This window comes from Pholcus phalangioides, unplaced genomic scaffold, assembly GCF_987345545.1.
Source record: "Pholcus phalangioides strain wild (caught in Gottingen) unplaced genomic scaffold, Ppha-v1.0 ptg000022l_1, whole genome shotgun sequence".
Classification (NCBI taxonomy): Eukaryota; Metazoa; Arthropoda; class Arachnida; order Araneae; family Pholcidae; genus Pholcus; species Pholcus phalangioides.
Genome location: NW_028301615.1, coordinates 22,245,979 through 22,271,298, shown reverse-complemented (window position 1 = coordinate 22,271,298; position 25,320 = coordinate 22,245,979). Strand labels below are relative to the sequence as shown.

General features: G+C 35.6%; 1 protein-coding gene across 1 annotated transcript in view; it reads right to left on the bottom strand.

The window, feature by feature from the left end:
- The window catches only part of LOC149070003 (uncharacterized), an 85,082-nt gene that overhangs the window by 28,314 nt on the left and 31,448 nt on the right, over positions 1-25,320 (bottom strand). Inside the window, exons 9-14 of the mRNA XM_089250202.1 lie at positions 24,306-24,507; positions 16,315-16,449; positions 14,644-14,788; positions 10,588-10,844; positions 9,653-9,833; positions 6,225-6,362 (exon numbers count right to left, since the gene is read on the bottom strand). Of these exons, the coding sequence (XP_089106328.1) occupies positions 6,225-6,362; positions 9,653-9,833; positions 10,588-10,844; positions 14,644-14,788; positions 16,315-16,449; positions 24,306-24,507 (1,058 nt within the window). The remainder of the gene's footprint in view (positions 1-6,224; positions 6,363-9,652; positions 9,834-10,587; positions 10,845-14,643; positions 14,789-16,314; positions 16,450-24,305; positions 24,508-25,320) is intronic.

Genomic DNA, 25,320 nt, shown 5'->3' with positions numbered 1-25,320 from the left:
CATCCATTTTGGAGCAGAAATTTCTAAAATGAGCAGAGCTAAAAACTAACTATACCTGCAATATAAGATGTAATTTTTCTGTGAAATGCCAAAAGTTTTGCCAAAAATGGTTGGAACAAATAATTCTAAATAAATTTCCTTCACAAATCAAAGTCTATTTAAATGTTTTCTGAAGTATCTTATCTGTCACTACTAAAACATGCATTACTGAAATGATGAATAAAAATTATTACTCTTTTCAAATTAAGCACCATGCATACTGAAAATCTAGGCAGCAAGAATTTCTGCTGCTTGAACATCAAAATCTTATTCATCCTGATATGTGCAAAAAAAAAGTGTGCAGAATATAATAAGGATTTCCATGAAAAAAAGTTAGTTTCTCACAGAATTTAAAGAAATGATTAAATATTTAAAAGCAAAAGGCAAAAAAACAAGAAAAATATAAATACCTTTTTTTCCTTAACAATTTTTCAACATAATAGCATGTTAATAGATTAAAATGTTTTTTTTTTCTATTGTTTTCTCAGCCTGAAGCCTGTTACAATATTTTCTATACGAATCACGAGTCGCTTTCAGAAGTTCAGCATCTCAATGACAATTTTTTTTTCAAATTTTCATGCCCTTGAACTTAAGACCTTGTGTGTCTTATTCCATTAAAGTATTGGATGGACAGATTTTTCACTGTTCAAACAGACTTTTGTTAACACTGAACTCTCTTTCACTATTGCCTAAGTTACTATGTGCTAAAATAAAAAAGCCTTAAACAAAACTGGAATTTTGGGCTGCTGCTTTCAAGGTTACAAAGTTTGAATATGTCTGCCCAATATCAAACTATCTATCCTCTGAACTGATTTCACTTCTTGTAATTCTTTGCATTGTAGTGCAACCCATTCATCACACATAATTGATAGTTCGGTTGGTGATGCAATGTTAAGCAACATCCCAGCAATATGTTGGGGAGTAATGTACCATCCCAGCAATGTACGAGAGGGAGCACAAAAAACAAGAGAAGGTGCAAACATTTCATTCTCTCCAACATGTGTTTTGGAAAAACAGGACACTTATATATAACTAGCTATAATACCCGGCGTTGTCCGGGTTTTCTTCAATGAGGCTTTTTTGGATCACATGATATCTCCCTCCTTTGCAAGTTTTATCATTATCATTTCATTTTCTTTATCATTATCAGATGCTATCATCATCATATGATAATTATTGGTTAGCATGGAATACATAGAAAATTTGGATTAAACATGTCCAAATTTTAAAACCTTCCATTTTTATGTATGACTAGCTATAATACCTGGCGTTGCCCGGAGTTTTCTTCAATGAAGCTTTTTGGATCACGTGCTATCTCTTTCTTTCTTTGAGGGGCATGCAAACCGTGTCTAAGTTCACCAATATGGCGACTTCCTGCGCGACTCATGGAAAAAACAAATCTAGATTTAAAGAAACGTAAAAATACATATACATTTTTTCTTTTTTTAAAGGGTGCTAGGTATTTCGATCCCCCCCCCCCCCCTGAACTTCAAGTTACCCATCTCTGCCTGCTTTTGCTTCAAAAAATGCTTAATTAAAGCTGTGGATTCCTTTCGATGCACAATCTAAACTATATGAATTTATGCAGTTGAATATTAAAAGAGAATACGGAGACATTAATTTTCATGCTGGAGAAGATATAAATAAAAAGTTTAAATCAATGTTATTACATGAATATCCAACTCAAAAAAGTAGGTCCGGCTAATTACTTCATATCTAATTTTCTGGGCTTCGTATACCTCTAAGCGAACTCAATATTTCAAAAATTGAGTATTTAATACAATTTTTAAAATTATTGATGTGACAGAAAACCCCATCAAATTTCCGCATTTCTACATTAAAATCGGCAATTTTAACACTGATTTCTATGAGGATCACCCTTTTCTTGACCTTCAAAGCGATGCTGATGATGATTATGACGTCATTCAAAAACCTCATTACTGGAAGTATTAAAAATGTGGCAAACCATTATAAAGGCATAAATATTATACATATACTGACAGCGTTGAAGAAATGACAAACCATTGTAAAGACATATACACGTCTTAACCGCATTGCTAGGGAACCCCGGTAACCAAAGTAAACCTTCGGAAAGTGATTGATGAGGCCCAAAAACCATTGTTGTCCTATGGTTTTTTGCCCATTTGGGGCATTTGTCCTGCTCTGACGAAATTTTAAAGTAGCCTATCATTTAAGTTGGGTCTCGTTCGGTATATATGCAAAATTTGGCGACAATTGACCTAAAATTATAGATTTGTATAGAGAACACACACACAGAGAAAATCAATTTTATATATATAGATAGGTATCTCACAGAAAAGTTATGCATATATAAAATGAACAGGCTCCTAGTACAAACTCCTTCCTTTGACTATTGTTAACAGCATACCACTCCCCTACCAACGCTGCTCTAGGAGGGGTGCCAAATGAAGTTGAAAGAGCGAAAAAAAGCTTTGTTGATCAAAAAATCGTGGTCAGTAGCGCCAAAAATATGTTCTGCACAGGTAGAGATTTTTTTTCCTCGAACTGGCTCTGTTCACCAAATCCGGAATTTTGCGAAGTGAAATTGTCACAATCTGCAACCGCCGACGATAATCACCATACCACACAGTGGCTAGACGACAAAACTACGGATATTTTAGCTGGATTTTTACAGATCCTGTTTTTTCCCAACGACCTTCGAAAAATTTCATTGATTTAAACGAGTTAAGCAATCCCCTTTGTGATTCTTCGCAAAAGCGCATGTGCAATCTTGTGAAAAATAAAGCGAATTTACGGCGTAGATATGCTGTCTTTGAACGCAGGTTGTTAGCCGCAGAATTTACGTTTATTTTCAGATAGAGTATATAACCCGCAGGAGAAAAAATGCTTTCAAAAATCGGAAAATTCGGTATACTCATTCAGGGACTTTGATTGCCCGCGGGTTATACCAATAACAGCAGGGCCACAACTAGATGCTTGGTCACCCAGGGCAAGTGCACATTTTTGGCACCCCCCCCCTATAATGTTGAAGGAGAGGTTTGAGAATAAAATTTGCACCCCTCTGGTCCAGCGCATGGGACTCGCCTGCGCCCCCTAGTTGCGGCCCTTAATAACAGTACAGGATTTTGTACTTCAAAGTAGGAGAACTACTTTCCAAGGTCACAAGACAACGTGATTGTGGTAGATGGTGGGAAGTGAAAAAATTGAAGTTCTCCCCCTCCCCACCGTATTTTTTCCCCTTGCCTTGGAATGAACGCGTCTTGTGAACAAAATTTTTAAGTTTCTTTTTCCTAAATTCCGGGTATTACACACTACAGTGCATTAGCGGTAACTCCTCGAACCACAAACAAGAATTGGCGCTAATGCGCAGGGATTCCGCGCCTTGGTGCACCATGTAGCAAGAGAACTGTTTTGGCGCAGCTCTTGCACCCTTGCAATCCGCCGAATAGGGATCCAAACTACACTGTCAAACTTCATAATAAAATTTTCTATATGTGCAAGCATAAGAGGTTTGTCATATTAGGAGATTTCAATTACCCAGGTATCAATTAGGAGAACTTTTTAGCTAGAGATCAATATGAATGAGACTTTCTTAAGTTGGTGCTCGATAATTTTTTGTACCAGCATTTATCAGAAGCCACGAGGGGTACTGCTATTTTGGCTTTAGTTCTTACTAGTTCCGAAGATCTTGTTGAACATGTTTCAGTGGGGGAACGGGTTTTCTTCTAGTGATCATTGTTAGTTTTTTTTGTAACTTTTCTGCCGGTAAGGTTGATAACAAAAGACCTTGTTTTCAGAGAACTAACTTTGATGTTTTGAGAGAGAGGTTAGCGGAAGTTTTCAAAGACTGGTTGGAATCAGTCAGGGTGATAAGTCAGTGGGAAGAATTTAGTGCGAAGCTGTCCTCTGTTTTGCACATCCTACCCTTTGTTCAATAAAAAGCATGTTTGTACATCACACTCCCTATGGTTTACAGATAGCGTACACAACCCTTTATCTTGAAAAGAAAATAGCATTCAGAGAGTATAAAAGTGGACGAGGTGACATGTCATTGTTTACTGATAGAAGAAAATGATAAGGGATAGTAAAGTTGAATCTAGGTTAGCAGATAACATTGGCTCTGACCCAAAATCATTTTTTAGGTACGTCAATAATAGATGCAAGAGGACATTTGGCTCCCCTCACAATAGAAGGGTCTAGGGTAGAGAACAATGTAGGCATGTGTAGTGCTTTCAATGACTTTTTCTCATGTCGGTTTTTAATATAGGAAGTGCTATTCAATGTACGGGTGTTGCGTTGGATGATAAAATCTTCAACAATATTCAAGTGGAAGACACGGAGGTCCTAAATCTTCTAAGAAATGTATGTGCAAGCAAAGCACCAGGACTAGATGATATCTATCCTAGAGTCCTCAGAAAATGTGCTAATGAATTGTTGGAGCCAGTTGCACAGATTTACAGTTGCGTTGCTAAGGGTATCGTCCCAAGAGATTGGAAGCTTGCTAATATTGTTCTGATATTTAAAAAGGGCAGTAGAGAGGCTGTGTCCAATTATTGTTGGGTGAGTTTGACGAGCTCCCTCTCGAAAATTTTGGAAATTATTATCAAAAGGCAATTGATGAAGTGGATAGATGAGAATAATGTATTGTTGAATAATCAGCATGGGTTCAGGAAGGGGAAGTCATGTGTAACTAACCTCCTTTGCTTCTATGATCACGTGATTAAAGCTTTGGGTAAGGGCAAAAATATAGATGTTGTTTACCTTGATTTCCAGAAGGCATTCAATCGGGTCCAACATGGCAAACTCTTGAGACATTTACATGAGACTAGGGCAACATGCTGAATCAAATCATGGTTAAGAGATAGGTCGCAACGAGTTATGGTGAACAGGGAATTCTCTAATTTGACAGGCATTACAAGTGGACTCCCTCAAGGAAGTGTCCTTGGCCCCCATACTTTTTCATGTTTTATTGATAAACTCAATCAGGGTATTGATGGGATTGTTAGCAAATTTCCAGATGGCGTGAAGCTAACGGGGGTAGTCGGAATCAAAGTGATAGGGAGTTGCTCCAGAACTACTTGAAAGGATTGGAACATGGGCAAATGAGTGGAGCATGAAGTTTAGCGTTGACAAGTGTATGGTCGCTCATTCTGGTTTGAACAACCTATGTTTCTCTTATAAATTGAATGGTATCTTTTGCTTTATTTTTCACTATCCCGGATGCTACCAGGGTGACAGATTTGGGAATTCTCATTGACCATCGGCTCAGGTTTTCTGAACATTGTTAAGCAGTGGTTAAAAAAACGAATAGAATGCCTGACTTTATTTTCAAAAGGTATCTTCGCGTTCTCCTAAAGTCATTCTTCTAGGCTATGGTGTGTTCGCAGGGAATTTTTTTCCAATAGGGTTGTTAATAAATGGAATAGCTTACCCCAGGAAGTAGTAAATTCTAACACAACTGACACGTTTAAAAAGAAATAGGATAAGCATGATGGGGTAAATTGATGAACTATCCATAATTAGAATAAAATACAACAATAAATATTCTTTATGGGCATTGTATAATATTTCATCCTGTATATATGTTTCTAGTTTTTGTAATTGTTTTTTATTAATTAGGGTTGCTGTAATTTTGAAATATATGACATCCATATTTGTTATGGACAAATTTTTCTCAGCCACCTCATTGGGCATTTTGTCTGTTGTGGTGTTGTATTTGTATTTGATAAGGGGCTGCTAAGCTGAGCCATTTCTTAGTTTTATCATATTTTTATTTGCATTTCAATAATAAATTTATTTTATTCAGATATTTTCATTTTTGAAATATCTCACAACCTCCTTAGTTCATGAACCCACACTTTTTGAGAATAAATGCTCTAATGAACTGATGCATGTTTGGAATGTGCTGTGTAGCTATCGTAAAGTTTGTTTCTGAAGAATGCCTATTATCTGTTCAAGAAGTAATACTAATCTATCAGTATTTAGAAGCAAACAACTCAGCAGTTTATTTTGCCTGTTTGTATTATGAGGGAATTTTAAATGTTGAAGGCCTGATTGTTCTCTGTGGAGAGACTTTTTTAAATAGGAGATAGGCTAGTATTCACTCTTTTAAGATGCAAACTAATGGGAAATCTAGAAAAAATCTAAATATTAAAGTGATTATTGAGACCATTTCCCCATTAATAATTTTGTGATATACTCACATTCTTTCAAGTTATTTTGCAAAGGTGTTCCTGTTAACACGACACGTCGTCTTGTTTTCAACTTGCTTGCAGCTTTAGATAGTGCAGAAGCTTCATTTTTCAGCATGTGACCTTCATCACATACCACAATGTCTGGCCCTTAATTTAAAGATATAAGAATTATTAAAAAATGTAATTGCCCTAAATCATTTATTTATTTGAAAAAGTTTAAGAAAATTTACTTTTGATGACAGCATAGCTGTCAAGTTTGGAGAATGGGATTTTTGTACAAATCCAAATTCCATACAAAAATTGAACACAGACAAATATAGGCAGGATTTTTTGGAAGCAAAATGGGAATTTTTAATTAATAAAAGTAAAATTATATGTATTTTTTCCCTTTGGAAAAATTAAACATTTTGCTAGCTAACAACACCAGAACAGTAGGTTAAATTATGTTATTACAACAATTACGTCAAAATTGCAGCAAAAAATAAATAAAAAATGCCATGGAGAGAAAAAATGAGACAGACTAAAAAGACCAAACATAGAGTGCAGGGCTGGACAAATGGCAAAAAAAATCTAGGCAAGAGAACAATTTTTTACACTTTAAAAAATTTTTACTTGAAGAAAAAGGTCCAAAATAATGACTCTTGACTTTTTAGAGCATAATGATTCTCTTTCATATGTTGGCATGTTGGCAGATATGCTGCCATGAATTCTAAACATTTTGTGCTGCTCTCACGCTGCAATTTAGTAACTAGACAAAGAAAATTTTAAGCGGAAATACCAATTTTTTAGTCGCCATGACAACCTGGCACTTGTCCAGCCCTGCTATAGTGTTATATAGAGGTTTTTATACAGAGCCAGTATATTTATTATTATAGCCCCCACAGGACAGAGCCAGGGCTATGTCAGGTTTTACAGTATATTTGCTGACTATAACCAAACATGTTTTACCCTAGTGGAAGAAAAAAAATTGCCCCCCCAAAAAAAAAAACACTAACCCACCCCTAATTCCTGCTTTGCCCAAGACATTCTCATGTCAAAGTTGGGTCCTGCATCCAGGACACTAGTGAACTTGCTGATTTGACTGCTACTGACACTGGCTGTAAGGAAAACTTGGAAAACTTTTTCTTTTCTCCACCAAACTTTAGCATTTCTTTGTGCAAGGGCAGCAATGCACTTTCAGCATGTGAATCCATTTTTGGAAAAAAACAAAACATGGCAACAGCCTTTTTATGGGTAACATCTTTAGGAATAATCCTCCCAAAAAAAATACAGTAGGGATTTTTTGCCAGTCAAATTTTGAGAACCTCCTAGAAAATTCAAGAGACTTGGCAGCTATGGGATAGATGTTCAAATGCAAAAATATTTAAATACACAGATGTTTAAATAAGTTTCACATTTAAATACTATCATTAGAATTGAAGAATAAGAAAATGAAGTATGATGTGTGATGAATGAAGTATGAAAAATGCTGTTCTGATATGAATATAGCACAATTTTCTGCCTATTAAATCTGTGGCAGTGTATAATCTCCATATACACTCATGTCCATAAATTGAGGATAATGCCAGCTCCGGCAAATAAAGGTTCAGAAACAAAACAAATGTTATTTATTCATAAAGCCCATTTATTAAACAAAAGATAAAGAACAAAAACGATGGTGTATGTATGATACCATTCATAGAAACTACGATTTTTGCTCCCTGGAGCAATTGTAAAAAATATCTCCTTTACAAAAACTTACTATTACATGGTTGGTATGATGGTTAATACATTGTATGTCTCCCATGCGATGAAATACAGTCCATACAACGCCTAGGCATGCTGAGTATCAAATTATCGATCTGATCTTGGGGAAGATCACTCCACTCAGCAAGCAATGCTCTCCGAAGTTCCGGTACACTTGTAGGAGGTGGTTGATGGGATGCAACTCGTTGGCCAAGCACGTCCCACACATGCTCTATCGGATTTAAGTCAGGTGAGAATGCTGGCCATTCCATACGGGTTATATCCTCAGATTCAAGGCATTTGTTTACGATGTTTGCTCGGTGAGGACGGGCGTTGTCATCCATAAACACAAATTCTGCGCCCATGGCACCCCTAAACAAACGTACATGTTGTTCCAGAATGATGTCCCAATAAATTTGGGCTTTCATGGTTCCGGTTTGAACATGCAGATCTGTTCTAGAACCCAGTATAATTCCACCCCAAACGAGCAATGCTGCACCACCGTAACGATGTCGTTCAATGATGTTGTCTTGGTGATAACGGGTACCTGGCATTCCCCCATATGAAAGTCTGACGTGAATCAGACTGCAAGCTAAACCTGGACTCGTCGGAAAACATCACACAAGCCCACTGTGACGATGTCCACATTGCATGTTCTCTACTCCAGGCTAATCGCTGCCAACAGTGAGTTGCCGTGAGCGGAACACATCTGACAGGCCTGCGAGCATATAGACCAATATCTCCCAAACGTCTGTACACTGTTTGCCTTGAAACTGTGGTACCCGTGGCTGCAGATAGCTGATGAGACAGGTTGGATGCTGTGCTCCGTCTGCTTCTTTTGGCAGTTACTGCCAAATACCGGTCTTTATTCGGCGTTGTAACTCGGGGGCGACCTGTACTGTAACGTCTACTGACATTTCCGTTATCTTGGAATCATTGCCAAAGCGTAGAGATGACACTTTGGGCAATTCCAAGTTTCTCGGATACTTCCATCTGAGTACGCCCACATTCCAAGTGGCCGATAATTCTACCATGTAAAAATTCATCCACATGCGTCCTCTGTGTCATAACTATTCGCTTATGGCACTGAGCGCCTTACAGAACTCTTGTGAACAATTTCACTTCTTTGCCACCATTTCTTATATACCCCCCTCTTACACTCTCGTCATTGTGACGTACTATCGGCATCATCTGGTGGCTTCCTGAAATTTGCATATCATTCTTGCAGATGTGTGTGGTAATTCTAAAGGTGAAATTTTTACTTTAGATTTCGATTTCCGTGTGATTCTGAATTATCCTTAATTTATGGACATGAGTGTACAAATTTCCCACACCAGTAATGAAATGTTAAGGAATGGAAGAGGTTGCTGTTCAAGTTATTTTTAGAAAGATGCTAGACACGTGACTACACAGAGCAGAGATAAGAACATTTTGTTTTTCTGAAAAGAAATTTGACTTCAAGAAACTGAGGCCAACTCAATGGATCTGAAAATAAGTATGTTTTCTAAATCTAGAAGTAAATATTCTGTTGTGTTCTAAAATTTTAATTTGCTGCAAAAATTGGAGGAACCATATAGTGAACATATCTGTATTCTATCACTTCATATTTTAATACAAATTTAGTCATACATTTCTTCCTTCACTGAAATAAATATGAACTTCATTCAAGTACATCTTATTAAAAAAACACTTGAAAAATGAACATGTATCACCTGGATCTGTAATCAATTCTATTACACGTCGCTTAAGCTTTGATGATGCTTTATTCAATTTTCCCTCAGCTAAACGACTGAACATATTGTATCCAAGAACAAGGACCCCTCCACATTCTTGCCATTCTGCAAGGTAGTCCATCCGGCTGCGATTTGTCTTCACAGGAGTGATGTCATAGAGCTGTTTGAAGGTCAGTGATTAAGAATAAATTATTGCTTCTTTCATACAAATAACAAACTTGAAACAATATGAAAAATGTAACAGCATTCCTTTATTACTATTTTCACAATTTTGTGAATCCTATTTTTCAAAATAAGTTTAATTCTTTTTTTTAATTATTAAAATGAGACGAGAAATGAAGTGAAGACTAATAGAATACATTACTGTTAGAATAGCTTAGATGGGACCATGAGATTGTTTGGTAAAAACATATTTGAAAATGGAGGTTTTTAAAAATTCTAGTTTGACCATGATTCAATTTTATTTCTTTAAAGCAAGCTTTTGCTACACTGTTGAAAGGGATGTAAAGGCAACATAAGAAATAAAGAAATGTAATAGGATGAGGCCTGTCCAGACTTTTTTTTGTGGGGATCCTGTTTTTGTGAAAATTTTTCTTATTTTTGTGAAATGGTCATTAATTTTGTGGGAAGCAAAATAATCTAGTTAATTTATCACTGGGAAATGCTAAATTTATGGTTTCATTAATATGTATTTTGTGAGATTGTTTTTCAGATCCAGCCCAGGAGAATAGACCCAAATTTTGGCTGGACAGACCCCTGAAGGAGAAAGAACAAAAAAAGAAAACTTTGAACAGTACAGGAGAAAAGATATTATGTGGATATTATCAAAAAGTTCATTTATGGAAATGAAAAATCACTAGATTTATTTTAAAAAAGCGATAGATTTATCAAAGAAAAAAATTACCCAGACTTACATTTAGAGAATGTTCACAGTCAGCAAGCCATATGTTGAATTCATTGATCCAGTTCAAAACAGTGTTATAAGGGCATATGATCATTGCTGTGCGTATTTTTTTGTTGATTCGCCGATTGCAGAACAATGTGTACAAAAATGCGATGACTTGTAATGTTTTTCCGAGACCCATGCAATGGGCTAAGATACACCCAGAACCTGGTCCAGATTCAAGTCTCTTTATAGATTCAATTGTACTTTCCCACATGAATTTTACACCTGCAAAGATTCAATTGTTAAACTATTAAAATAATATACATGTTACCGCTAAAGCTTGAAAGCCATTAATGTGCACATTACCTAGCTAATCTGCAGATTAACTGATTTGCTCCGTTAACGTGCAGAATCAAGAGTTTTCCGCATTTTACCTAGGTAATGTGCACATTAACGCCTTCTGTATCATTAAAGTTCAAAAGTTTGTTTCCCTCATTTCCTTTCCCTACTTCTCCCCCCACTTTCACACTCGTTGCCATGACAACGAAAGCATCTTATCCAATATATTGATGCATGGCCTCAGTAAGGTATGGCTGATTTTCGCCAATCTCGCTGAGAAAAATATTTTTTTACGTATAACGCAATGCTTGTAGAAAAAATTGCACAGTCAGTCAGTAACAATTAGCTCAGAGATGCCACTGGACTCTAATTTACCTGGGTCCCGGGACCCAGGTTATTTGAAAAATCTGGGTCCTTTTGAGTGAAAGTGGGTCGCTCTCAAAAAAAAATTTATCTTGAAAAAAATTATGCCCCCCCCCCCATAATTCACTGGTATCTTATGAATTTTCTGCTTATATTTCTTTGTTGAGACTGAGCGGTTGGTCATGTTCCGGGTAAGAGAAGAAGGTATCTGTGAATCAAGTACATTTCTAAAAACATGTTCTATCCAAAGGTTCATTTACTTTCATTGTCTACTAGTAGGAAAAATTTGCAAAAAGAAGATCATTAGCACTGAAAATTTAATGTATGGAATTCCACACATGTAATAAATCTAAAAAAAATATACAGTTGAACCCGCTTATAATATTTCTCCCATTTAGGATGTATGAACTTATTTTCGTGGTCCTAACAATAAATAATTCTCATTGAGATTTCCCGTTTAAAGTGTTTTCCTATTTATAATGTTTTTTATGACGGTTTTTGAAGAACGTTATAAGCAGGATCCACTTTAATTAACAGTTGAAGGCACACACTTATATATTGTTACTATTAATCAATGTATAAATTCCCTTCTGATTGATTTTACATTTCGTTAAAAATATCTTGGTATTTTCAATATCTTCTGACCAAATTTAAAGCAAATTAGATTCTCTCTCAGACACTTATCTTCTGATTCCCTATTTATACTTTGGTTTTCCTGGCAAAATGATTTTATTTTCCTTCCCTGATGGTTCATCATTCTGATCTGTCGCCATTTAACTGTCACATATTTTAACACCTGAATATGGAAACTATGTCAGATTTGGGTTGGAGAAACTTAACAGTGTGCTTATGTGTGTGCCCCCAGCATTTGGCATGTTTTGTGTTCAGTAGATGGTGCCATCTATCTAGCGCCGCAACTAGATACTTTCACAAACGGGACAAGTACACATTTTGGCACACCCATGTAATGTAGAAGCAGTTATAAAGGGGTAATTTGGTGCCCCCTATAGTCCAGAGCGCAGGACACTAGACCAGCCTGCCCCTCCCAGTTGCAGCCCTGCTCTATTCTCCAAACTGGTAATGTGTGCATTTGAAGTTCAATGTATGCATACTTGTATTGTAGGTCTGTGCGATCCCCGTGGCAACCAGAAGTTTTTTTTCAAAGGAATAGCAATAGCAAACTCAAAATTTGAAATCTTTAGAAAAACACATTTTTAGCCGATTACCATTGCGCAATCGCAAGTTCAAAACACAGATTTTTACCAAAAGCAAAATTTGGGGGAGGTTATAAGGGGCCTCTTCCCCCCCCCCCCCCAGATCAAAAATTTAAAATATTTTTGTAGAGAATTAAAATATTGGAATAATTTATTTTATACTATCTGTGAAGAATTTGATTCTGGTGCCCCTCCAAAAGCCGATTCTGCGTACATACCCGTGATTTTCGCGATGCGAAACGGTGACTACCGCATAGCAGCTAGATGACAAAACTGGATATTCAAGTTTGAGTTTTTACATATTCGGTGCCCCCCCAAAAGCCGATTCTGCGTACACACCCGTGATTTTCGCGATGCGAAATGGTGACTACCGGCATAGCAGCTAGATGACAAAACTGGATATTCAAGGTTGAGTTTTTACAGATTCGGTTTTTTTCCACGATATCGGGAAGGTTTTACAATTTGAACGGGCATTCCAATACTTTACGATTTAAAAAAAAACGAGCATTCGCAATATTGTAGGAACAAGACGAATTTACGCCATAGAGACACAGTCTTTGAATGCCGGCCGATAGTCGCGAAAGTACCGTAATATCCTGTATATAACCAGAAGGGATAAAATCTGCAGAGTAATAAAAATCTGAAATTTGAAACTTCTGTACACGGCCCCTCATTCAGGGAAGCAACTAGATATCCCTCATCTTAAGCCGGATTTTCCTAGGAATAAGTTTTTTGCACAGCATGAACCAAATTAGACGATTTCGAAACAGTTTCGGTAGAAACGTGTTACATAATTATGCTACGCGTTTGTGTTTTCCTAGCGTGGCGCATAAGATCAGGGCGGCTATATTATAGTACATGGCCATGGCATCAGCTACTCTGTCATCTGCATGCTCCGGTTTGAAGGGAAGCGAAAGAAAACACGAGAGAGAGAGAGAGAGAGAGAGAGAGAGAGAGAGAGAGAGTGAAGAGAACATCGGCATAATGCGCAGCGCACGACGCATTTGACTCCTCCAGAAGCAGTGGGCCAATCACGCCCGACCTAAAGCGCTGTCGTGAGGCATATTGCGCTGTATAGGAAAATGGTCATGCTGCTTTTCTTATCGGTGAGTGGATTCCGTGTCGCGCTAGGCGAATTACATTATGCGCAGCACAGGAAACCTGCTCCTAGGGAAACCCAGCTTTATTCTTCAACAACCCGCGTGTATATCAATACAGTACAGTGTACAAAGTAGTAAAACCAGTTTTTCAAGGTCGTGACACATAGTAAAAAGAAGAAAAAAGTTGGGGAGGTTTTTCTCTCTACTTTTTTCTTCTTAGAACCAGGAAAAAAACAAAATTTTTACGTGTCCTGTTCCGAAATTCCAGGTATTTGACGCATTACAATGCGTCAAGGGCATCTCTGTTAGCTAATGTAAAAAAAAAACATTGTTGATACTTTCAGAAATTAAAGTGAAGTTTTTGAAATCATTCTGCGTATAGAAACATTGCTGTTATTCCAGAAAAGATCTTATTTTCACTTTAATGAGTGCCTAGTAGATAATGTGCAGATTATCTAGGTAATTTGAAAAATGAAACAATTTTCTGCACATCAACAGATCACCCTAGTCAATCTGCACAATACCTAGATAATCTGTAGAATAACTGATTTCTGCACTTTAGCAGTAACATATATATAAACAAGAAGTTGTCTATAATCAAAGTTTCCCTCTGATATGAGCCCTCTGTAGCTGTAACTATTCATCAGAAAGTTACGAAACTTTAGAAATAGCTTGAAACATTGGGTAAGAAAGTGGGAGTGACAAAATCAGTGGGAGTGACAGTGTTAGCTTCAGAACTTAGAGGGCAAACCTTAGGCAAATGCCTAAGCACATACATTAATTTTTACAGTCCTGTGATCCATCTATTCGTGAAGCTTCATGGCAAGGCACCACATCTTCAGCAGAACTGTTTCTATTATTGTTTCTTCACCAATGAATATGACATTGGGTTTACAATAACATGCTTGGTCAAACTCTTTGTCTTTGAAGGGTCTTTTAAAGTCCTGCTTCCCCCCCCCCCAGGTGTTGCAAAAGTTTCATAGCATTCTGATGAATAGTTATCAATGGAGACACCCCACAGATTGAACAACCTAAAACATTAAAAAATAGATTTAAAAAAATACTTACCATTTACTTGATGAGGTTTCAATTTTTCAATAATATCTGGATGTATTTCCACTATTTCTTCTTTAGATTCAGGATCAATTTCCAAAACAAACTTCTTTGTTATTTTGTTATTTTCATCTTCCGTATTTTCAATTATTTGGTTGTACTGAAAAATTAAAATAAAATTAATTAAATTAATTAAAATTTTTGATGAGATTATTGAAACATATTTTTTACACCAAGTCAATTACAATAATTAGGCTATTAAATTTAAGGATTTTAATGAAAAAACATTTTTTTATTCACAAATATAATATAGACAGCCAAACTCGTGATTCTTATCATGATACTTCAGCTATAGCACTGTTAGTACCGGTCCTGGCCATGAAGAATGATTCTTAAGAGACCTTTGAAGAAACTCCATGACTTTGGATATAAAGAGACAGTTTTCAGCCCTTCTGAGATGATTTTAAAATAAATTCTCAGAATTTGATCTTAACAAATTAATAAAATGCTTGTCTGTCTTTTCTATTGATAGCTATGACAATTAAAACAGATATTTTTGCATGATTGTAGATCATTATTCAGTTTTAATTCCGAGTACAAAACAAAATTGGTGCTCTTAAGTTCTCAGAAAAACCATGCGTCCCATTATTTTTCTGTTTTTAGTATATCTATAGCAAACTACAAGTACCCATCCTGGGAATCAGGATCTTCCTTTTCCATTCAATCCATGCATTCATTATCAGAACTGTTTATCATTTGAAAGGATTTTTGTAATTTATCTCAGAGCAAGTTCAATAAGTTAGGGTCAAAACTCTTGTAATTTTTTTCATTAATTCAGATTTCAAAGGTATCTTTTGCTTCTCTGTCTCCACAGATTTATCAGGGAAAAACAAGAATTTCCATCTCCTGAGAGAGAGATAGATAGCAGTTTGAGTCAAGGTGCAACAGGGGTTTTGTCTATTCATACAAAATCATTGAATAAAATTTTGAGATTCGAGCATTTTTTGGTGATGGTTGAAAAATCAAATTTAATCAATACAATCCCTTTGTTTTTAAAACAAATTAGAATTTAAAAAAAAAATACACATATATGTAGTATATACTCAGTCAACTAATTTTAAGTTTTTATATATTGTTACAAAGGGTAGAAATTTGAAAAGGCTTGTTAACACATGTAAGGCACGTGTGGCATGTGATTGTTTGAATAGAAGAGCAAGATTCTTTGGACTCAGATGGAAGAATTCAAAGGAGGAATACATATGTACGAATGGTTTCTGTAGTTTAGCATGAATTCCAGTTGGTGTAAATAAAACCGCTTCTTCAGTCTCAAATCCTCCTTTTTGTGATTTTTTACGCATCTCAAGTTTATGGCAAAGAAGTACGAGAGGTAAGGGCGGAATAATATGCTCTTGCTATGAGATATAGATTTTAAAAGAAAATACTACTTTGATATAACAAAGATGAAAATGCGTTGATTTAGTATGTAAAACACAAGGATTTCTTTTTGCTTGAAGATAAAGAGCATTATAATAGAGAAGTTCTACTGTATTTCATATGTTATACTTATAACAACTTGAAGCCTAAACCTAGGTTATGGGAATGCAATTTCATTTTCCTTGAATATCATTACTTACCAAGAGTTTGAATATACTATATGACTGACCGACATGCTAAAAAGATAGTTACCATCTTTTGTTTCTCTGCAATTCGTTTTCTTCTTTCTTTTTCTTCATCTTGAGCAGCTTTAGTCTCTTCTGCAAGCTTTCTGTGTGAAATGACCTTTCTAATATTCTTCCTGCCCTTGCCAGGAGTATCTTGTTTCTGACAAAAAAATGTTTAGAAAACAAGTTATAAATAGATTCATACATTTAAGGTTTTTTTTTTTTTTTAACCGAGCACAACTCAGGTCTATCGCCATAGGCAATTTTCTACCTAGTGAGTTGTGCCGGAAGTGTAATTGTGTGTACCTAACAGTCTGAGTGCGTATCTAGTGCTGTGTATGATTTTTCAGTGCTGCCATCTATATCTCAGAAGTGAAGTGAGTGATGTGTAGTGACTGAATATTTGTACTGTTTGTAGGTCTGTTGCTCTCTGTGGCGAGACTTTTTAACGGGGAGATCGGCTCGCATTTGCGCCTCGAAGTTGGGAACCACAGAAAACCAACTTCAGCCGACCACCACTGTGGGGCTCGAACCCGGGTCCCAGCGATGCGAGTCCGTCACTATGACCTATGACCACTCGACCACCACAGCGGCCATACATTTAAGATTTTTTTTTTTTTTTTCAAACCGAGCACAACTCAGGTCTATTGCCATAGGCAATTCACTACCTAGTGAGTTGTGCCGGAAGTGTAAGTGCGTGTACCTAACAGTCTGAGTGCGTATCTAGTGTTGTGTATGATTTTTCAGTGCTGCCATCTATATCTCAGAAGTGAAGTGAGTGATGTGTAGTGACTGAATATTTGAACTGTTTGTAGGACTGTTGCTACATTTAAGATTATGCAGAATTAGTACGCTATGGCTACAATATTAAAAATATGTATACCAATTCTTTGCATAGCTTTCTATGGTCATCCACAGAATGGCTCAAATTTTTTTTTTCTTTTTGCCATTGGATGGAAGTATATGAATATTCAAAGTTATGTTGTGAATTAGTTGAAAATTACTCACAATTTCATTCCAAATAATAATAAATGAATAATTTAATGAATCACTGAATACAAGAATGAAAAATCATCACATATGCATGTAACACAAAATAGATACACATTGCACACAATCTGGAAACATAAGCTTCAAGACTATTTTGAATGTTTTAGTGACATGGCAAGCGTCTTTCCATTGCTAGGTTTTGGTGCAAAAGCAGGGGATGCTTTGAATCATTGACAAGGATTGGCACTGAAGCGTTTCACTAGACAGAGGTACAAAAAGGCTTTTTCATCTTACGACAAAGCCGAAGAGAGATACTGTGAGGAACATCATTGCAAATTTAACAAGAAAAATCATACCAATGAGTCCATATACAGTTCAATGTTTTGCCAAAAAAAAAAAACCCACCACCAACTGATGGGTGAAAGAACCTCCTTTTTTGTTTAAATGATTTTGAAATACTGAATTTCTTTACATTGGTGAAGATACTGCTAATTGGTATACTTTGAATATTTCACTTGTCATAAATCTAAGTAACATTTTCTTTGATAAACAGGTGCTGCTCAAATTTCAAAAATATAAATTTTCAGCCCTTGGAGTCTAATGGGACAAGCATAGAGATTAGTGTCTCACAAAGCGTTTTCTGTCAAGTAAGAAGAAGCACTTGAATATGCAGTAGTGGTATCAAAATTACCATGGCTTAACAAAAATTGAAACTAGGAAGCTTTCATTTAAATACACATAGAAAATTCCTGAGAAAACTATGTTAAAATAATATTTTTATTAGGAAAGACCAACGTATGTGTTGACCCAAAATTGCAAAACTTTGCTACTGATGAAGGAACTTCATATAGTTCCGAAATGTGTTTCACCATGGTTCCTTTTTGCAATTTTGAGTCGACAATACCATGGAGAGACCAACGTATATCTAACCCAAAAGGTAATTCATTTCTAATATTTCATAGTATTTATCCAGTTTTTTGTGGATTTATTTATTGTCCCATTAGTTCATCAGGGATCCCACTCAAAAAATTAGAAGTAGGAAAAAGTACAATGGGAGAGGGTACCTCACCCCCTAAAAGTTTTATTTTTATTTTTTAAATTTCAAAATTAAACTTTTATTTTTTCATAGCATTATTTCCATACCCTGCAAGATTGACTTGAGCCAAAGCAAAATGACAGAAATGACTTGGTTACAAAAACAATTATTGGCCAAAATAGGGTACTAGCAACCACATATAATTCTTTTCTGTCTCTCTTCACAATATAAACTACATTACTTTTTGGAGTCTTCCACGGTCCAGTCTGTCAACTCTCTTCAACAATACAAATCAAATTATGAAGACATGTAGTTTTTAAGAAAGATGATGCTCTTTCGAGATCACTTCTAAAAGCACAGTGTAAATTACACAGTCCGATGTAAATAAGTCAAGACGAACTAGTTGGTTTTACTGCATTGTCCATCCCCTTTTTAAAGGGATTTGTTTAAATTTTACTGTTCAATGACAGTATAATTGTTTTTGACAAATGAAGCACTTTCATTTCAAGCTCTTTGCTGAACATTGTACATATTGCTTACGCTTGTGCATGCCCTAAAAATACAGAAGACAATTGAATGCTACAAACCTACAATGAGCCTATATGTATCCAACTGCTTTGTAATGCAAACTGTTATTTCGTCTATACACAAAATGTGAACCATAATTTCAAATGTTAGTTACTGTCCAAGACTATGAAGTAGTAAATAAAAAACTATTTTTTTTAATGAAAAGTTTTTAATGACTACCGTAATTTCACACAACTATGGTCCAAACACCCCTATTAACTAAAACATTGATAATCGTAATGCTAACAACATCTAGAGGACTATTTAAATCAGGGTTATGTAAAAAATCTGGGGTTTTTTTTAAAAATACAAACCCAGCCCGGTGCGTTTTTTGGGCAAAATGGGGGGGGGGGAATTTAATTTCTTTTTTCCACAACCTCAAAATATCTAATTTAACCATGTATGTACATTCTTTATGCGTACATCTCATATATTATGTCTATATATACATTTTTGGTGCATGTTAAACTATGCATTTGATCAATAAAACTGCCATACAATAAGGGAATAATTGTTCACACAAACACACCCACTTCTGCATAATTGTATCTGAGCCTTGAGTTGTATACAGAACTGTAGCAAGAAGATCGTTTGTGGTAAAATAAATGATAGAGAAATCAGGATGGTGCCTGAATTTTTTTTTCTCCAAATTTTTCAAACCCTGCAGAAAATGTATTAAAAATTGTCCTGATCTGTCAGTGGCTTTAATAAAACCGATCTCAAGACTGGCAGCAAAAGAATTGACGACATCATTGGAACTGTTGAACATTTACCTATACCTAACGTACAAGCCGAAATTATTGACTCAGACCCTGCTAAAAACGTTAAAGCCACTTATATGGCATACTCCCGATGGTTCCTACTCCCTGATATGATATCGCCTATATTCTCTATTACTGACATTGACTCTAAAAAAACTAAATACGAAATTCAAACTTATATGCATGTATCTTTCAATGTTGAATTTTATACTAAATGGCTTGTATCTGAATACTCTTATAAACTACTGCTTTTGTGAAGAAAATAAAGATGAATATTTTAAAAGTGCAATGAACTCTGTCTTCACTCACTTAATTACAATGTAATTAACACTGTTTTCTCTTTCAGCTGAAGAAGACATAGAGACGGCTGCCCAGCAATACACCAGTGCTCTTTGGGAAGACGCCTGGCTACCGCAGGGTGAGTGAAAACTTTCCTGCATTACTCTGGGGTGTGCCCCTTAAAGTTGGCTCAAGCGTAAAGCTTCGCCCCTGAAAGTTGGCTTTAATAAGTGGCTTTAGCTATGTAACCAAAACCATAAAGCTTTTTTTTTTAATAGAACCCAAACTTTCAGGAGCTAAAGTCACATGCTTCTCTTTTTTTTTGAATTCCTCATTGTTGAAGAATATCCCTGCTTCATTAAATAAATTCTGAAATATTTTTAAAAGAGCAGTAATAATTAAAAAATGATCTGGTTAATCAGGAGATAGCAGTCATTCTGATAGTGTTTTCCACTTGTCTAAATTAGCCATTTTTGGAAACTTAAAACTACAGAATAACTTGAATTATCATTAAATACAAATGACAATAACATGGTATATTAATATCACTTTACACAAGACAACCAGTCATATATATCAACAGACCTACAGAATGCCTTCATCTGGCTGGCGATTTTAACAGGTCATTTTCGGGGTCAGGCTTATATTATGAGCAAAAATCAAGCTAAGGATTATTTTCTGGTTTGGTCTTAGTTTCGGAGAAAACCTGCACTTTTTGTTCACTTGAAGATATTGGTTACCAATGTTCAAATCAAGGATCCCACAAAGTTTTCTTTTCTTTATGAGAGAATGAACAACCTGAAAGCAACACATTTTCTTTGAAAACAAATAATTTTCCCCAAAAAAACCCAGCACGGGGAGCAAATTCAACAACCCTGATTTAAATACTAAAACAAAGAGCATAGATTATGCAATTAAAATGTAATATGTAGATGTGGTTAGAACGCTGTCTGTCCTATATTTTCCCACGAATCAGCTGTTAGTTGGGGTTATGTTTTTCACATTGCAAACTTGTCAGCTACAAACTTTCTTGGCTACAAGTTACTACAACAAGCTGTTCTGCGCTATTGATGTTCTGTATTACAGGTAATTTAGTATTTACATGTTTAATAAAAAATTTTACTGTTGTATGTGTATAGAAATAATTATAGGAAAAATAATAAAAAATTGTACTGTGCTCTCAACTACGGTCCAACCATTTTTGTGCACCACAAACTGTTACCCGCAGCTTTGCTCATGTGGATTTGGTAATCTGAAAATTACTCTCGATGATTCCCCCATGTAACATTTGAACCCCTCGTGATCCCCTTGGGGATGAACTTTCAGAAATCCTGTCTTAGTGGGCATCCTTTGATCATTTTTGTCGCACCATGGCCATTTTCTGCACACGAGGGCTAATTAGACAGGACCTACAATTTATTGCTGATTCTGAACCGCAGGCTTGTTTTTATACTCATCGAGAGGTTGATGCGTTAACCCCTAGATGGGGGGACTCCCTGTGGTAGCAATTTTTTTCTGTGGTCATGTCGCTGTTTCTGTTGTACCCCTGCATCAAGAAAGTTTTCTGACAAGGATGAACCGGGTAACGAACTCATGACACCTCTAAACCTCCTTTGGTACTTTAGGTGAGTATGTTATCTACCTGGGATACCGCGCCCAATGTTTTAGTGGGTATCTACATTATAAAATATAATATTGACTAAATTACATGTTTAGGGGCCGTTCAAGTATTACGTCAGCAAATTTTTAGCCATTTTGACCCACCCCCTCAAGCAAAATTTCATCAGCACTACCCCCACCTCCTAATGCATAATGGTGGGATCAGAGATGTATGCAGGTGGGGGGGGGGGGGGCTTGTGCGCACCCCCCAGACAGAAATTTATTTTTTTAATGTACAAACTTTTTCTTTAATTACAATTTAGAGATAAAACACCTTTATGTGTATAATCATAATCTTATATCAATTTCTGTTAATTTCAATGCTATTTGAAGGCTAAGAACTCAAAATTTTTCTTTAAGAAATTCATAGTGACCCATCCTTTAAGACATATATGGTAAACCCTTCGGTCCGCGGACCAAATGTGGTCCTGAAGGTTATCTGATGTGGCCTGTCACCTCAAACCTAATTTTGTGAAAACAAACCAAGTGACACATTTACAGACAGCTTAAATGACCCATGGCACAATTCCTGAAACATTTAAGCGGCCTGTGGCACATTTTCAGATCACTGCAGTAGGTCGGTAGCACATTCACAGATCACTGAAGTAACCCGCGATACAGTTCCAGAACACTTAAGCCATCCATGGAACATTTAGAGATCCCTTGAGCGACCTGTGACATAGTTTTAGAGCAGTTAAGCATCCCCAAGTGTAGTCCTACATCACTGAAGTTACCCCCACAGCACATTATCTAATTACTTAAGGAATTAAGTGATCCACGGCATAATTATGGATCACTTGAGTGATGTGTGGCACAGTTCCAGAGCACTTGAAGGATCTGCCAAACATTAAGAGATCACTAAAGTAGATCTGTAGGGGACTTATTATTAGGGAGAATATTAGTTCAGTTCGTTTTTGGCGCACAGAGTAAGATGCTATTAAGAATATTTCATATTTTTATAAAGATTGTTTGATGACGTAAGCATCATCTAACCCCCCTCCCCATCAAAAGTTAGCAAATCGGAAACACCCTCTCCCTATTTATGCTGACGTAATACTTGAATGACCCCTTATGGCTTCCGCGATTTCGGTTCAGTGATGATCGTTCCAAATAGCCATTGAATTTTGAAAAATCCCTTCTCAGTGAACCTCTACATTACAATACAAAAATACAGACCAAATTTCTTATTTATAGCTTCAGTGGTTTTGGCTGAGCATGATTCTCCATTCAACAGGCACCTCTCCTCATCGAACCCCCTTAGCAATCGATTTTTGAAAAACTCCTCATTAGTCAGTTTTTACGTTATGAAACAAAACTTCTGACCAAATTTTATTGTGATAGCGTCAGCGGTTTTGACTCGGCGTGATTTCTCTATGCATCCTCCTTTTTGACCCCCTTAGGGATTGAATTTAGAAAAACCCTTTCTTCATCTTCTTCTAACAAAGATAAAGATGGGTACATGATATAGTTGTAGTATATTCTCTTAACTATGGTTTGTTAGCAATTTATAATAAAATATTTGATGGATTACAATTGGAACTTCATAACACAACTGTGGTCCAAAATTTAAGTTTTAAAAAATCCATATTTGAACAACAAAAGGTATAAAAAAAAGTGTTCAATATTAATGCTTGATCTTTCTACAGGCAATATAAAAAAAAACTGAATAGCTTTCATACAGAAGTTATGATGATAAATCTAGAAAATGGTGTTATGTTGGACCATAGTTGTGTGAAATTACGGTACTCTACTTTTGTTAAACCCTCAAAACTAACCAAATTAAAAATTAATAAATCAAATGGTCCACATACACTCCCCCCCCCCCCAAATAACCTTAAAAACTATATAATTTCTGCTTTTGCAGAACCATTAATTGCAATACACAGCATTTCTATATTTGGCAATATATCTATGATTCTCTTCTCAATTAAATAGATTACACAAACTTTGTTAATAGGATTTGGTAGAAAAGTAGAACATTTTACCAAAAAATAGGAAAAACAAGACCCTGGTTCATGTATAAAATTGATCACTGAAAAAGCAACTGAAATTATTTGTTTAAAATATTTTTTATCGAAAACATAAAATGTGTAGCTTATCAATAAAACAGTTTAAATTTGTTATTCCACTTTGAAAACAACGAAAACTAAAATTTGTTCCATTAGCCCCCTTTCTTTTTTTGATTACTCAAAAATGAAGTTCCTGAATTTGTTACCTTCTTCAAACTGCAGATTCAATTTACTATGATAGATTCAACTACTATCATAGTAGTTGAATTGATCAGATGATTTAATTAAGTAGGCAATTTAATTTTATGCAGCAGTTAATGTGAGAAAAAATTGTTATTAAAAAAAAAATTAATTTTGGGAACCAGGTCATACCTTGCAAACATTCCCAGAATAAACACTAACAAATAATGGTAGATGCCAGCAACAGAAAGTTTCAAGTCAGAAGTATGTACACAGGTATCTCTCCCTTTATATGATCTCACTTTAGTGCTAATATTTTTAATTCATGAAAATAAAGGAGCACTGAGCCAAAATTGATAGAATTTTGTGTGGAGGAAGTCAAGTTTTTCGATTAGAAAAAATGCAGATGTGGTAAATAAAATTGAATAGATTGCTTTACCTCAAGATGTGTTGTTCAGAAAGAAATAATTCTAATATACAAAATATTAATTATTCATCTCATATTAACATTAATCTATCAATATGAACTTCTTACATCTTTCTCTTTTTCTTCTTTATTTCCACTTGGCTCTTCAGATGAATCAGAAATCTTAGCTCGCTTACGGCTTTTTTTAGTTCTTTTCTTCCGCTTTTCTCGTTCTGAGCTTGAATCACTTTCTGTAGTACAAGTACTATTACCACTCTTTCGACCCTCTGGATCATCGTCAGAATAAATTACTTTCCTTTTCACCGATTTCCTTGAGAAAATTTTGTGAGCTCACATTAATTGGTTTTTAAAAAATACTTTCTTAGAGACGCCTTCAAAGATATATGTAAAAAATTAACTTGAAACATTGTATATAAACTAACAGAAATATCATGTAAGAAAAGTACAACTGCTCAATATAAAAATTGAATTTTCACTTGCGCATAAGAAAATTTTAGAATGTATTAATTACAAAAAATGTCAAATTCTTAACACTATCAAGGGTCTGTCCAGCCAAAATTTGGGTCTGTAATCAGCGAATCAACAAAAATATGTACAGCAATGATCATATAACACTGTTTTAAATTGGATCAATGAATTCCACACATGGCTTGTCGACTGTGAACATTCACTGAATGTAAGTCTGGGTAATTTTTTTTCTTTGATAAATCTATCATTTTTTAAAAATAAATCTGTAATGATTTTTCCTCTCCAAGAATAAATTTTTTGATAACATTCACGTAATGTCTTTTCTCCTGCACTGCTGCAACATTTATCGTTGCATAATAGGATCCTATGTTAAATCAGTAGCTTCTATTAACCCACTGGGCCATTCCATTGCCCACTTTGGGAAAAACTGCGCTAGTATGTCGTTCATGAAGCTCTTTTGATGCAGAAATAAAGTCATCTAAAATATTGGGAGTGCTTAAAAACATTTGAAAGGAGGGTGGGGGTAAAAATTATTCTGGGGAGTACACCGGTTACTCGCTATAATAGAAAATACTCTTGTACTAGAAAAATAATTTTGTATAATAAATTGTGTTTTATAACCATGTTATGAAAATATTCAAATAATATAGCAAGT